General features: G+C 39.9%; 1 protein-coding gene across 1 annotated transcript in view; it reads right to left on the bottom strand.

The window, feature by feature from the left end:
* Positions 1–1,063: 1,063 nt before the first annotated feature.
* Positions 1,064–15,093, bottom strand: part of LOC106906772 (contactin-associated protein-like 2) — a 32,105-nt gene continuing 18,075 nt past the window's right edge. The window contains exons 5-8 of the mRNA XM_088001419.1: positions 14,775–14,868; positions 5,636–5,899; positions 4,753–4,824; positions 1,064–3,871 (exon numbers count right to left, since the gene is read on the bottom strand). Of these exons, the coding sequence (XP_087857545.1) occupies positions 3,672–3,871; positions 4,753–4,824; positions 5,636–5,899; positions 14,775–14,868 (630 nt within the window). The 3' untranslated portion in view covers positions 1,064–3,671. The remainder of the gene's footprint in view (positions 3,872–4,752; positions 4,825–5,635; positions 5,900–14,774; positions 14,869–15,093) is intronic.

Below are 15,093 nucleotides of genomic sequence, written 5' to 3'. Positions count from 1 at the left end.
AGACAAAGGTAATTTCTTTTCCTGACCAAGTGTACCGTTTTAGAAATTTAGAAAATCTATTATGGCAATTGTCCCTGAACACTACTGAAAAATAGTGAATATACTACTAGTGATAAAATAACATTAATTTATTAAAGTATTTATTTTGTCCACAGCCTCTCTATAGATTTGGCTTCTCTGCAACTGCAACTTGACACCAAGTAGTTGGAAAGTTTGCTTATACTTTAAGCCAGCTCTACTGAAACAGTAACTGAACCCCGCTACTTCAATCGTTTCCTAAAACTACACATAAATAATATATAATATTTTGGTATGCAGACTGTCACTTCTTTTTATGAAAAAAACATGCCTCATTGTGTGGCCTTTATTTATATGAACTTTCATTTAAAAAAACCCCACACATTTGCAACCATTCCATTAACCCCTGGAAAATATAAATGGATTCATTGCTTTTTACACAGCACTATGTGACTGCAGCTACACAGCGTGCCCACAAGGTGGCAGCCAAGAACTTTTCAGAAAAATACCCACTCGCTGCAATACTTCCCATCTGAAAACAAAAGAAAACAAAGGCTCATGCATACTCTAGAGAGGAAACCAATTAGTGGTCAATAATGCAGTAATCTGAGCAGTGGTTTACATTTATTGTATTTGGAAATATAGCCACAAACTGTTGAGATGAGATTCTGTGTAGGTGTACAGAGATCTTGCTGACTGACAGCCGTTTCCTCAAGCTCCATATTTTCATATCTTTACGTCCTCTGATTTTAAAGCTACCACCCACACATTTCTGCAAAAATGTTTGAAGTCATATTTGATGAAAAGTTGAAGATGACATGTTGATTTCAGAGCAAGACGATGGTATTAAACACGCAACCAAGTAAACTCTTAAAGAGACTTATCTCTGAAAGAGACCATTTCTGAATTTAATCTTAAATTCTTAATAAAAACCACAGCATCATACTCTACTCTCAAACATGCGCAACACAACATCCAGGGGTGGATAGCAGTGAGATGAAAGCTTTAAGTAGACAGTGATAAGTTGGAAAAAAAAAAAAAAGGGTTTTATTGATCAAACACTCTTTATTGTACTCAACAGAACTGAAAGCTGAACAAATGCATTATGGTTTAGTCTGTCAGCACTGATAATCATCGACGTTATGGTTAAACCACAAGAAGAGGGTGTGCGTGCATGTTTATTTGGACTCCGAGTAATATAATTAGAAAAAGGAAAACACAGACGATACGTGAGAAGGATGCGATGTTGAAAAGTTTGCTTTGAGGCCTCAGACGAAGGCGAGCCGAGCTCCTCAGCTGCCAATACGTCTCCGATGAAGTGATCTGCGTACAACCCTGAGGCGATGTCGATGGGCCGGAATAAAATCATTCACGTGAGTGGGAGCTCTTTAACCAAACTGACACATATGAAAAACAAAACAAAACAATAAAGACAAATTGAAATAAAAAATAAAAACACAGTTGGCAGCTTGTTTCAGTTGAAACACGTGGAACAGGTAAACATCGCTGACAGGACAAAAGAAGCAAAGTTAGAAACAGAACTTTGTTTTGCAGATTGTGTGCGTCTCAGAGGATAGATGTCGTTTGTAGGCAGCACATCCATGCAGTTGCTCCTTATATATAATTCTGCACAGCTTTTCCTAAAGCAGATTAAAAAAAAAAAAAAGTTAAGCACACAGATGGAATGGATCGATTTGTATGCCGATGACGACTATGTACTGGATTCGGTTTGCAAATTTATGGCACATTTAGAACAGCCACCAGATGGCACTACTGCTGAAATAATACAAGTCTGCAACTCTGGTCTCACTTACCACAGGACGCAATACAAAGGCAGTATGCAGTAGCTGTTTCTGATCTGGGTGATATGGCTCTTTGCCCAGGGGAATCACTGTGTCAGGGGGGCAGAAGGTTGCACTCCAATCAAGTTTTCAATTGCTAATTAGAATATGCAGCAGTTCAAACTGGAAAGAGGTTAATGCAATCTTGATTTGTTTTGTGATACATTTCGCATCTAAACCATCCTGAGTTGAGACAAACTTGATTCTACACTGATAATTGATTCTTTAAAACAAACTTCGAGACCAGCCATGTGACTCTGATCCGGACTGAACTGCTGCTTATATCCGGGCCGACAGCATAAGACCACCAACACCTTTCCCACTTGATATTACACAGTCATCAGTTCGCAACCTACTTCATTTCATTTCCGTCTCTCCATTTGGGTGCTTAACTTTCTTACCGTCGCTGACATACTTGATGGGCTGGGAAAAACTGGCTGGAGTTTGCATTTTGTGCGAAACTGAAGAGCACCATCTTACGAAGGAAGCAAAAGAAAACCTGAATAGATTTCATGCAGCATCAGTCAAGTTTTTGTTATGGGTCTAAGTAACAGAAGAAAAGGCGATATGGCTCAACACCTTAAAGGCACAGCAGATTCGTAAGCCAATTACCATCCTAACTTCATCCCTGGTGGTGTTCGGAGTTTTTACTTTAAATTCATGCTGCTTCAGGCTCCTTCAACGCTCGGAGCCAAGTGCATAAAGAAAAACTGTGAAGCTGCCTCCTCTGGCACTTTGTTCAGCATTTGACCTACACACACTGCGTACATGCACACGTTAGAAATGGCTCCATTTAACATGAAAAAGAATGCAAAGAAAACCTTCAACGCCAAATGATATCCGCAAACTTTGAAAATAAGACCAAAGTGTTTGGCAAAGAAACAAACTGACCGCTCGCGTCCGAATGAGTAAAGGCTCTTGGTTTCACTCATAAACTCAAAGAAAGCTGCCATGATGATGAGCTAAACCATCGGTGGAAAAATCATGATTTGCCATCATGCTCTGAGAAACCCCTCTCTGCGCCGCCGCAGGAGGGAGCGTCCCGTACAATCGAAAGTCATAAGAGACCTAAACATAAAACTCTGTATTTTACACATATATAATATAATGGACAGATATATTACTGTAATATAGATATGACATTTCTCATTGGCATTTTGGACTCTAAATAAATCTTTTCAGGAAAACTGACACAAAATATATTTACAAAGAGACTTTTGGCATTCATGATAAACTCTTATGTCACCAGGTTACAGGATGTGCTCCGCTGGATGAATGCGAGTGTTGACAGACTGGTGCGACTACAGCTTGAAAAACGGAAAAAAAAAGAAAAGAAAAAGATAAAAAACAAAAAAATGTTTGGCATGTTGAATTGATCATTTCTTATATAAGATTTCTGTTTAAATATAAAATCAAAACCAAACAAGGACTGACAATAAATCTTTGCTATTACACCACCCAGTAAGTGTAATTATTTGTCATACACAGTATTCAAAGGACTCCTGAAAACTCCCAAGCACGATACAAAGAAGGATAAGCTGGTTAGTATATACATGTATAGTCTTTTACAGCTGTACTCCTCAGGATAAGCGTCCGACTTTTCTTTTTCTAATACTCTGGATATATATATAAAAAAAAAAAAGGAACAGAAATTTCCCCACGACCCTCATCTTCTCAGGGAGTTTGTTGTCCTTGTGAACAGTCACTCCTCTTTATCGCCAGTGGTCGGTCACTTGATTAATCTTCCTCCATCTGTGAGCAACGATGGTCTCGCATTTTGCCTGCTCTGTCCCGAGTCCCATCGTCAGCCCGTTAAATGAACCATTCCTTCTTTGATTCGTCGATAGTTTCTGGGTTGTCGGTGCCGATGATGGCCGTGTCGGCCGACTCTGTGGCCGACTCCCCGCTGCCCTTGGCCTCGTTGGTGTGGTAGGTGCCTTTGTGACGGAACATGTAGCGGATCAGGAACACCAGCGTACACAGGATGGTGAAGATCACCACTGCGATGATCCCTGTGGAAGAGAGAGATAGCACGTCGAATGTACTGAGTTTTTAGTCCCGTCTGCTGCCTCACTTCAAAGTTTTCATTGGTCCGCCGCCTACGTTTTCAGTGCCATCCACATTTCTTGGCACATAGCAAGCATTGATGCTTAAAATTATTTACCAGATTTCGGTTTCCACTCCTGTGGTCTCTTTACTTCAGCACGTTCTCCGCCACATTCCCACATCATTTGTTGCAAGCTGGATCCACCTGAATTTTTTCCCCATCCCACTTATCCTAATTACCATGCACTAGCCTAGTGGCTAAAACAAAATGTGCACTGGTGTCACACCAAATTTATACCCCAGGGAAACAGAAAGTCATGGATTATGAATAAGAAGGTCCCAAAATCTCTAATCAAAATATTAATGTCAGGTATAGATTTCATTTGTTTTTCTTGCATTTATTTTAAAAATGGCATTGACCAGATAATGAAGTGAATTCTCAGTTTACATTTTAGTCCATGCTACTAAAATAAGAATTTATTTCATGCTTTTACACATTTTTACTGCAGGGTATTATGATTACTGCATATGAATCATCATGTGGAGATCAAAAATAATTACGCAAAACATGTCATTGATCTGACTTAATATGCATTTTTAACCAAAATCTGCCTAAATAAATTTTTTTTGAAAACTGCTATTTCAAAGTGTAAATCCCTTTCATTTACTATTTTATTTTATTTTCTATTACAAAATGAGACATGACACCCAAAACAAAGCTTCTGACCAGAACAAGTGAGACATTGTTTCCAGATCTTTTTATATCAGGTTGAACTATGACAACTCTTTCTCCGCATATACTGTTTTAGCAGTGTTCATACACTAAACATAAGTAGCGGTGGCACACCTCCAATGATGGCCGAGTCCCTGTTAACTCCATCAGGAATGACTCGCTCTTCATTTAGGGGAGTCTCTGCATCTGCACAGCGAAGAGAAAAGGGACAGGAAAAAGCATCAACAAAAAAAGTGTAACGTACAGCAAGTCTAGACCAGCTTGTAAAAGCAAAGGAAAAACACAAATTTCTGTTTTTTTTTTACTGTCTCTTTAATTAATGCTATCCTTGAATTCTTGTAAGATTTATTTCTGAATTTTCTGTGTTTCTTGTCTTTATGATGCAGTTTATTCATTAATATTCTGACTTGCTGAGAATAAAGAGGTAGACCTTATTTCTAAATTAGGTAACTTCTCAATGAAATTAGTTCCACTGAAATTTATTTATGGGCGACAGAGTAAATGGGGATGGGTACAACCGTGTGAAACATCCGTCTGTAAAGCCATTTCAAAATCATACATTTTTTTCCTTCTTCACATTTATGCAAGACTGGAGTTGATTTATAACAAATTCCCAGCAAGACAAATTGAAATGTGGAGTTGAAACTAAATACAAAACATAAAAAAAAAATAATAAAAATTCTTGCTGGTAGAGGTATAAATAAACCTCTTTGCAAATCCTTTCATGAATGCAAGCAATTGTTGTCGTGTAAGACGATTATCATGGTTCATTTCTAAAGTTCTTACACGATTAAATACATAATTTCAGCTCAAGACGTATCTTGATAATGATTTGTATGTTAGGCTTGTAGCATGAAAGGACGTTTTGTTACTTTAATCTCGCCTAATTATAGGATATATTGCTTGTGCACATTTCAGAAGTTGGAATGTCGACCACAAAAAGCTCCTCATATGAGAGAACGTTTACAGGAGAGAGTTTTATTCTAGAAGTACCGACCGGTGTTGTCCAGAGGCCAGGGATTCGGTGCGGCCGACATTGGTGGGATGGTGAGAGGCGAAGCCCCGCAGTTAGATTGCACGAGTTTGCCCTGGTAGGACACAGGAGAGGCAGACGCAGGGTGGCTGTCGGCCTGGGCGTCTGCGGCTTTTCTCAGAGCAGACTTGAGGGGCGCGACTCCGTTGAACTGCACGCGGGACAGGCAGCCGATGAAACCCGGGCTGTTGTATCTCTCGATGAGGACGGGGTCTATGGGTCCAGTTTCTATGCAGAGATAAATGACGGAGAAGAGGAGCTTGTTAAATTGTCTTAGTTAACTCAGCACTGTATGAAACGAAAGAAATAAGATTCTCCGACACATGGTTTCGGATAGCAAACTTTAAACTTGCTGATTCCAAAGCCATCCCCCTTTGACGCTGAATAATACAACATTTAAGTGGGGGATTTAATTTTTTAAATGAAATAATTTGTCTGTTGCTGCTGCATGGCCTCGGACACACCCAGAAGGAAATGTTTGGATAATCACAGAGAACGCTATGACCTCATGATGACTAACAGGACTCCTCCATGTGCAACCACGCTCGTCGTTAATGAATCTGGATGATGGGATTCTGAGTATCTGGACATGGTTGATAATATAATTCTAACTCCATTTCATTTTGATGAGTCCAATCCAAGCTGTGCCTGGATCTACAAACTTCACCCTGTCTGTGTATTATGCCTTAATTTTCATGCCACGCACATGGTTTCTCTGTATTTAATCTTTTCTCTGTGTGTCTGCACAATGGCTATGCATTTTGAATGTAATACACACATTAATATGAGTAAAGCAATTTTTATGGCGAGACACAAGTCAAACAGTGGCTCTCGATCTCATCTAATCCAAATAAAATGCGTTGAAGTATGACCAAATGTGGAAAAAGTTGAAAAGGTTTGGGAATTTGCATGAGGTGCACAACAAGAGTGGATAGACACACACACACACACGCACACGCACACACACACACACACACACACCCCCCCACACACACACACACACACACACACACACACACACACACACAAGAGGAGAGCAGCAGGTGCCAAACAGCAGGACAGCGGACAGATTTACTGGTACCAGCCATCTTTAAAGTGCAGAACATGCTTCTCTTCTGTATGCTTGAACATGTGCTGATCACTGCGGGGCCCTGTGTGTGAATACTAACGCGCTTCTCTGCTGGGATTGCAACTGGGCTCCTTTGCACACAATGACATTTTCAATACACACGGGAAACTACCGGAAAGTGCAAGTCAGAAAGCAAACAAAGGACGTGGCAGATTTTATAATGCATTGTATAGAAAGGGAGGAGCAGGGGATCAACTCTAATCTTACATTTTATGAGCTGAACTTGCAAAGAGGCTCAGTCTGAGAAGCTTAGACAGAGTAGATATGGCAAAAGTGAATTCAACAGAAAACTACAATTACTAGTCCAAGAAGGAAAAATAAACTTCTACAGAAAAAAGGGTTACATTATAACCTTTCAGAACCTTCTTGGCTGGCAGAAAGTTGAAAATGATAAAGTCCCATAAATTGTTGATTGTTAAATGTAGCAATTGAGGCTACGTAATACATTTTGATGCAATGATAAGTTGCTTTGGGACTGGTGGTCACCTCTCAATGACCCAGACTGGGTGTCACACAATTTCTTCCTTCAGTGGACACAAAAATGGTATCTCCAGAAAAGCAGTTGCTGTTTTCATCTGGCACATGTTGGAGGTTCTGCTCCTCAGAACTCTGAACCAAACTGCAAACAGAACCCAAGAAATTCTTGCATTCTTGCTAGAGAAACTACATAGACTGGATCTCTACTCCAGGTGAACACCAATGGAAAACAGAAAAAAGCCTGCTACAACTTTAAAGATGAAATGACAAAATAATTATGCAACCAAAAAACAAGGCGATAAACGTGCGTCTTTGATTCCAGTCAGACTCGTTCATTGTTGCTACTTCTGTGTCTCTCTTTGTCCACCTGGACTCCAGATTTATCCAGATCCACTTGTATGACTCTGCATTAAGAGGCTGACTCATTAGCTATAGTCGTTCAGAAAAATAGATTATTTTTTTCAAACCCTTTTGTTCTCATTTTTAGGTAGAAACTTAAAATAAGTGACACCCAACTGGAGATAGTGTACTACTTTAAAGTTTGGATTAGCAGCTTTAAACTACAGTAACATTTGAAGAAATTCTTGGATATTTATTCACAAGCATCTTAAATAGTTTCAAAAAGCTTGGTGGATTTTGGTAACAAATAATCAGTATCTTTACAAGAAAAAATTATTACAGCTCAATCCAAGGCATTGAAAATTGAAAGGTACGCACGTACTTATCCATAAGTATGCATTATACATGAGGCCACTGAAGCAAAAAATCTAACATGCTTAGATTTCTTGTTTCTTTTCATTAATCTTTTGCCTTGTCCCGGCTCTCAGCACACTAATCTACAAACACCTACAAGTGATTTAACACTAACCACAAACTGATCTCCTGTTTGCAAAGCTTGGTCATAGCCTGTGTTAGCAGTGTCTACGCAGCTTTCTACACTAATCAATAAAACATGGGCAAAAACACAAAGCAAGCAGCTCTTCCACACACACACACACACACACTGGTTATAATTTGAAGACAGAATGGACTGCTTCATTTAGCCAGGATGAAAAGCAGCATCATGTTTGATTTATAGGTCCTTCGCTCGCGTGTGACCATATGTGACCCTTCGTTAATCCATCTCGACCAAACGCACGTTAATACACGGCAGAAGCTTCGCTGAAAAGAGTCGACTGCACCCTCAAAGACGGTGAGTCAGTTTGCATGAATAATTCAAAAAAGGAGGTGCAGAAAGAAACACAATTGGTAGTTATGGGGTGTTAGTGAGTGTGTGTGTGTGTGTGTGTGTGTGTGTGTGTAAGTTGGATGAATAAAACAGGGGAAGGAGAAGTGACAGGCAGAACTGGCTCAGAGGGTGGGTGTGGCTCCAAGGTTCAGAAGGAACGGGCATTATAAGAGGAAAGGTGGGTGGAAAACAAAGCGGAGAAAGTGTGAAGGACAAAAGAGTTGGAGAGAAACAGTGAGGAGAGAGGGGGAATCAAATGGTTCCCATGGCGACAAATAGAAGCTGATTGAGGGGTGGACGAGGGAGAGGAGACATTGTTGCTGGTGCGAGGTAATGGAGAAGCGTGATGCGTTTAGAGGTGCGTGAAAAGAATATCAATGTGGGTCAGTCCACCACGCCCTCCAGTAGATCTGGATCATGCACAAACACGCAGATGTTCTACTGAGAGGTGAAGACAAGCATCTTCACTGCAGTACATAAACAGATGGAAAAATGGGAAAATGGATAGAGGCAAGATTGAATAAATAGCTTAGAATCATTTGCTTTCTTCAAACATTTAAAAGTGATTTAAAAAAAATCATAAATTGGCAAAATAAATAAATAAAAAAAGTTCTTTATGTTTTGCAGTAAATTGAAATTGTCCTAATTGCAGCATTAGGACAACAATGTAACTTTTTAGCTTTAGATGTTAAGTCACATAAAAAAACAAAGCTGTCTTTTGTCTGAATTAAGCTAAAGCTACACAACAGGAGGCGGTGTCACATAAATGTTTGCTTAGAAAAGCGTGATGTGACGATTGATGAGGATCGGTTTTAAGCACAGCAAATATACCTGCAGCTTTCCCCACTCAACCAGAGAGAACACACCCACAATGGATTCATGCATTCACACAAACACACACAGGTATGCTCTTCAGCGCCACCTCCAGCATCCTCCTTGACCAGGATGCTAATTTTGTTAACACGCCAAACCAATTAAAAACCAACACAGACACGTTGACGTTGTCACACCGTCTACGGTGGCTCTTTTCGGATCAGATTCTCACACACACACCTACACAAGTGACTGCAGGGAACTCGCACAGACACATAAATTCCCATAATCCTGTTCATCTAGCAAGTAAACCGGTAAAAAAAGAAAGAAAGAAAGAAAAACATTCCCACCCATGAGTACAACAAATGCGGCAAAAGAGGATGGGATGAAACTCTCTGCTTCAGCTACAGATTGGAGGTTCAGTTTTCACCGAGATGACTCAGTGACCTGCCGCAACCTTGGCACACACATGCAAACGCAGCAGCAACGCGAGCAGAGGACACACAGGCATGCATTCACCACAGTTACCTACACAGACTTGTGTCTGTGAAGAGTTTGTGCACCAAACCTTCTTCTCTTCTTCTTTCAGATGTTCTCTCTCTCTCTGTTATGTGGCTCATGTGGAAACAGCAACACACTGACAAGCATCTCCTTTTCTCACTGTTTTTTTCCCTCTTTTTTTTTTACCTCTCTCTATCCCTCCCTTTTCTCTGCAGTGCAGTCCCACCCCCACTCCCAGACGCTGGCTGGAGAAAACCCGGATCCAGGATCCGATGTGGCCCGGATCAGGATTCCCCGATCCCAGATCCAACTCGTGGCTTTTTGGTGATGACGTCATTCTTTCGAGACGTATGGAGACGTACACACAAAACAGCCGTCTGAGCACAAAGGACAGATTGATGTTACAGAGGTAATCAAGCTGCCAATCGGAGACAGAAAAGGAAGGGAAATTTGTGATATCAGCTTGATCTAACACCAGGGTTTTATCAGAGCTTTGACTGGAGTCAGGATGTTGTGTGGCTGTCAATGCAAAGGTCAACACAAAACAGAGACGGTCAAAGGCTACTCTGGAGGAAGGAAATTGATCGGACTTAATCATGACATGCTATTCAAAAGAAAAGGAAACACAGTCGATTTGAGTCTAAACACCGAGGGAGTGAATCGCCGCTCTAAGGCACACACGGACAGACCTGAACGAATTCATATAATAGTCCTGCTCCATACTGTTGAAAAGAGCAACATTTCTATAAATACATATTATGAACAGGTTAATGCCAAGGCTTCAGCTGTTCAGGAAGTTGAGTACTTTTCAAACAGCTGCTGGCTAAGAGGTTTGATTCCTGCACTTCAACAGTCCAAGAAGTACTTGACCTAAACATCTGAGGATTATTTAGATGACTGGCTAAAAGCTTCCAACACCGTTTTTTTTATTTTATTTTATTTTTTTTTATCATTTTGTGACAAAAAAACAACGTTTAAATCCTGTTATTGACTGACTGTGAGGCTGCAGCAGATCCCCGTCAGTGTCAGACATGTTGCACTATATGAAATTCTGATAGTTATTTTACATTTCATGTTTTATATCTCCTGTTTTAGAATAGGAGACATATGTTTCCTATTGTTTAGAATATTTATCTGCCGTCATCGGCGGCGTTGCTAGCTAGCCTGCACATTCAAGGCAGGCTCTGCTGTGGGTGGAGGAGCTGAAGTACAGCGGAGAGCAGAGGGAAGGTGTGAGCAGCGCGTGCATGAGCATGATTGAGAGTGGCTCTGATTTGGTCGTTTCTGACCATGAGCGGTGTATTTCTGCGCTAACAGCTTTGTTTATACTGCCATATAGAGCACTTTCTCTTAAGTTATCTTGGCTTCCTAATAGAACTGAAGTAAAATACAGTAAGGATGATCAAATAAATATCAAAGATTTGAACAGTCCCTAAATAAAAGTGTTGCATTTAGCTCTTCTAAACATTCAGTCTTAAACTAGCAGATTTGCTTACAGACATGCGTTTTTCTTTAGCGGTATCTGTAGAAAGGGAAAAATATGTGGAAATAAAACAGATAAATTTAATTTTAGTGTGGTGCTAATGTACAGTACATGGCATTTACCCTGAGGGCTATAGTCGTCTGTCTCTAATGATGCTTTTCCTTCAGTTCGTTTCTTCTTTGAATTTATTCCTTCTATCTGACGCACACCGAAAGAGAGAGACCCAACAGATTTATAGCGCAGAAGACAGGAATGTGATTCTGTTGCTCCGGCTGCGGCATGACTCATCTCCCTCATCTATTCCAGGTGGGTGCAGAGATCCGCGTTGAACCAACACCAATCCACAGACTGACATCTACCACATATAGGTCTCACGAAATTACTCATACAGCTTGAGCTTTTTCCACATATTTCCCGTTACAGCCACAATATCCAGTGCATTTTAGTGATCAGTCAATAACTGTAAAGCAGAAAGTCAAAAAAATTCTTTTTTTTTTTTTACAATAAAATCTGAAAACCTGGTCATTTTCAGCGTAAAAACAACTGTTTTGTGAAGGTATTAGGGCATCATGCAGACAAAGGAACAGCAGGAATAAAGTTACAGAGGTTGAATTTAGTTGATTCAATGAAAATCTGCACTGGGGATTTCATGATTAATTGTGACAAACTAATAAGCGACTATCCTCAAGAGTCATCTTCCTTCAGCTTTCCATTAGGAGAATTATCTTAATCATATAACTAACGATAAAATGGGATAGCTTAGATCTGAAAAGCTATCCCAACATCAGCTCTCAAAAGCAGCTGTTCTGCAAGATTTAAATGTTCTCCTGGTTCAAGGAATCGTAATCAAGTGGATAATTTGCTGCCAATCCTCTGCAGAAGTTGATGACATGTTGAAGAGGTATAACATGTAGGACACTGGCGTTTGTAGACTGGAGATAGCGGCACCTGGTTTTAATTCAGGTAGCAGAATGAACCAACTAAACTGGGAATCGGTGGAAAGACTTAATAATGACAATAATGTTCACAGACACTCTCCATCCAATCTGCTTGAGCTTAAGGAATTTTGCAAAAAAAGAATTGGCAAACTTTCAGTCAACTTTTGCATTGATGATACATAAATACCACAAAAAGCTAAAGATGGAAGATGGATGAATACACCTTCAGTACTCTACCTCCAGTCAGGCACCCTGATCCTAACATGGGCCTTTAAGCAAGGCTTCAAAACAAAAACCGCCATGTTTCATGTTGCATGGACCTGCCTTTGGCTCCAGTCATAAAGGTTAGTTGAATGACTTGATTTATGCATTAACTGTGCAAAAACAGACCAAGACAGAGGAGAGACGGGGCACATGGGCTTTCTCCCTGACACCAAGGTTAAACATCAAACAGGGAGGGAAGGATGAAATTACCCTCATGTGCACATGAACACTAGCAGTTTACTGTTACAGGATATTCATTATAATAAAGTTACAAAAGCAATCCATTCATGGAATAATGATCACCACAACTTTGGCAAATTATCATTAGAAAACAATTCTCTGATTCTTACTCTTACTTTCCCCAAAGGTCTTCTGCAAAAGTAAAGTGGGCTTGATTTCTGAAAGTAAATGGGTAAAATAAGTATTTCTCTTTTTCCAACAAAAATGGTTCTTCTGTTTTGACCTAAAATTATATTAGCAATTTCCCCTTGGGAATCAATGCATTCTATTCTATTCTATTCTATTCTATTCTATTCTGGCGTAAAATTTCAAAAGTAGTTCAATTCACTCTGGAAACAAGCACCACTCTTGTGTGACTATTGAACTTTGCCTGGGTTCAATGCTGTAAACATAAAATCACTTTTCTGCAACTGCTCAGCTGCTTCTTGCTTGTTCTTTTCTTTTCAGCTTCTTTTGCATATTTCTTGACCTTAAACATGCACAGATACAACACTTCAGTTAAGAAGGGCTCAAATTGAAAAGGACACGGTAAGGAAGAAAAAAAAAAGAAGAAAAAAAATTGTGAATACATTAAGGTGCCTGTGTGTAGAATGCTGAAGTGGAACAGTTACAGAAGCACACACATAGTAAAGAGATTATGAATAGAAATCTGTACAGGTAGTAGAATGGAAGCCATAAATCTTTTTACACTTTGGGTTTACAAAGATGAAAAGGATTGATGTAAATTGTGCTAAAAGTCTTATACATCATTATGTGAGCTTTCAGTTGATCGCATCCAAGAATGACTCAGAAGAAAATAAATGCGCCTCGAAAGAAGGAAAATCCAACACTTGATCAACAGGAATGTTAGCATTGCTCTTATTACATCAGTTTAACAATGAATAAATAAGCAGCTCTTCAGGAGGGGTTTATGTATAATTACTATTGGACGGAAAATCGCTTTGCAGAACAGTTGATGACCTGAGAATGGTTTATTGCTCGTTAATGATAATGAACACTCTGGGTACTGGTGCACACACCTCTGACTCTCAGTCATCTTATGTGAAATGCTCCATTGTTATTGAAGCCAGCTTATCCCATCCTGCAATCAGACTGCAAAAAAGGGAAGGCAGAGATGTCACAGTGATCAAAGTGTGTGTGCAGCGTACCAAGCACGGGGTCTCTCTCTCGCTCTGAAACAGAGAACCTGATAGCTGAACTGTCTGACAGCCTCTCTTGTCTTTGTGGTTCAGACACAGAAATGGAACAGATCCGATGAGATGCAGACATACAAGCTTTTGTCCTTGCAGCTCTCCTCTTCTGTCTTTCTCATGACAGCATCCCCCCAGCCCCCCGTCTTATCCTTAATATTATCCTTCTGGTTTTCTTTCTATGTTAAGGGTTACTTTTCAGTATGTGGACTATATTGATATTTAGAGTTATATCTTACAAAGTAGACGAATATCTTCATGCTGCTTTGAGATGAAGGGTGACCTTGGTTTTGTTTTCCCCCATAGCACAGATGTTGTGTTGATAGTGCGTAATGGGAGTATGATGGAGGGATTATGGGAGATACCTCGCTAAATAGCTAGCTAGCTCTACTCATCCCTGTAGGGAAAGTGATTTGCTGCATTATCAGGAGGAATTAACATGGAAAGACAGCAATATACATACACAAACATTAACAGCAAAGAGGTTTGAATTACCCATTAATTTATGGTACCTTTTTACTTTTAACTATTTAATTGCTTGAGAAAGGTGGTTTCTTGGCCCTCAAAGAACATTGCAAGACATCTGGGGATTTCTCATAGTTTGTTTTTGCTGTTGTTTTGATAAAAAATACTAATTATTATGCAGTGCAACCCACATGAATTTAGTTGATTCAATGAAAATCTGCACTGGGGATTTCATGATTAATTGTGACAACTAATAAGCGACTATCCTCAAGAGTCATATTCCTTCAGCTTTCTAGGCAGTTGGAAATAAAACATGTCCACCATAACCAGTTCTACAAACAAAAGAAAACAAGTTAAAAGTGGCAAGCTACTCACCGTAGACTTTTCCTAAGAACAGCGTCTTAACCAGGTCGAATTGAATGTCTGAGGCATCTGGAAGTTTGTAGTTCACAGGCGGGTAATGATCCAGCTGGAACGAGAAGGAGACGCAACGAGCAGCGAGTGAGACGTCAGAGTCAAAAACATTTTTCAGAAAGTCTGGAAAAGGTCCCCCACTGAAACATGCATCGACACATTAAGGAGAGCACAAAAAAAGACCAAATGATTAAAAGATGGTTAATGTGAGGCACTGAACTGAAAACAAGGATTATACACAGCTCAACAGCTCCCTCCTGTGGCTTCCAGATGTCAATAC

The sequence above is a fragment of the Poecilia mexicana genome, unplaced genomic scaffold (genome assembly GCF_051168715.1).
Source record: "Poecilia mexicana isolate PSO_F unplaced genomic scaffold, ASM5116871v1 scaffold_20, whole genome shotgun sequence".
Classification (NCBI taxonomy): domain Eukaryota; kingdom Metazoa; phylum Chordata; class Actinopteri; order Cyprinodontiformes; family Poeciliidae; genus Poecilia; species Poecilia mexicana.
Note: the sequence above shows the minus strand (reverse complement) of the source record. Positions and strands in the feature narration are given on the sequence as shown.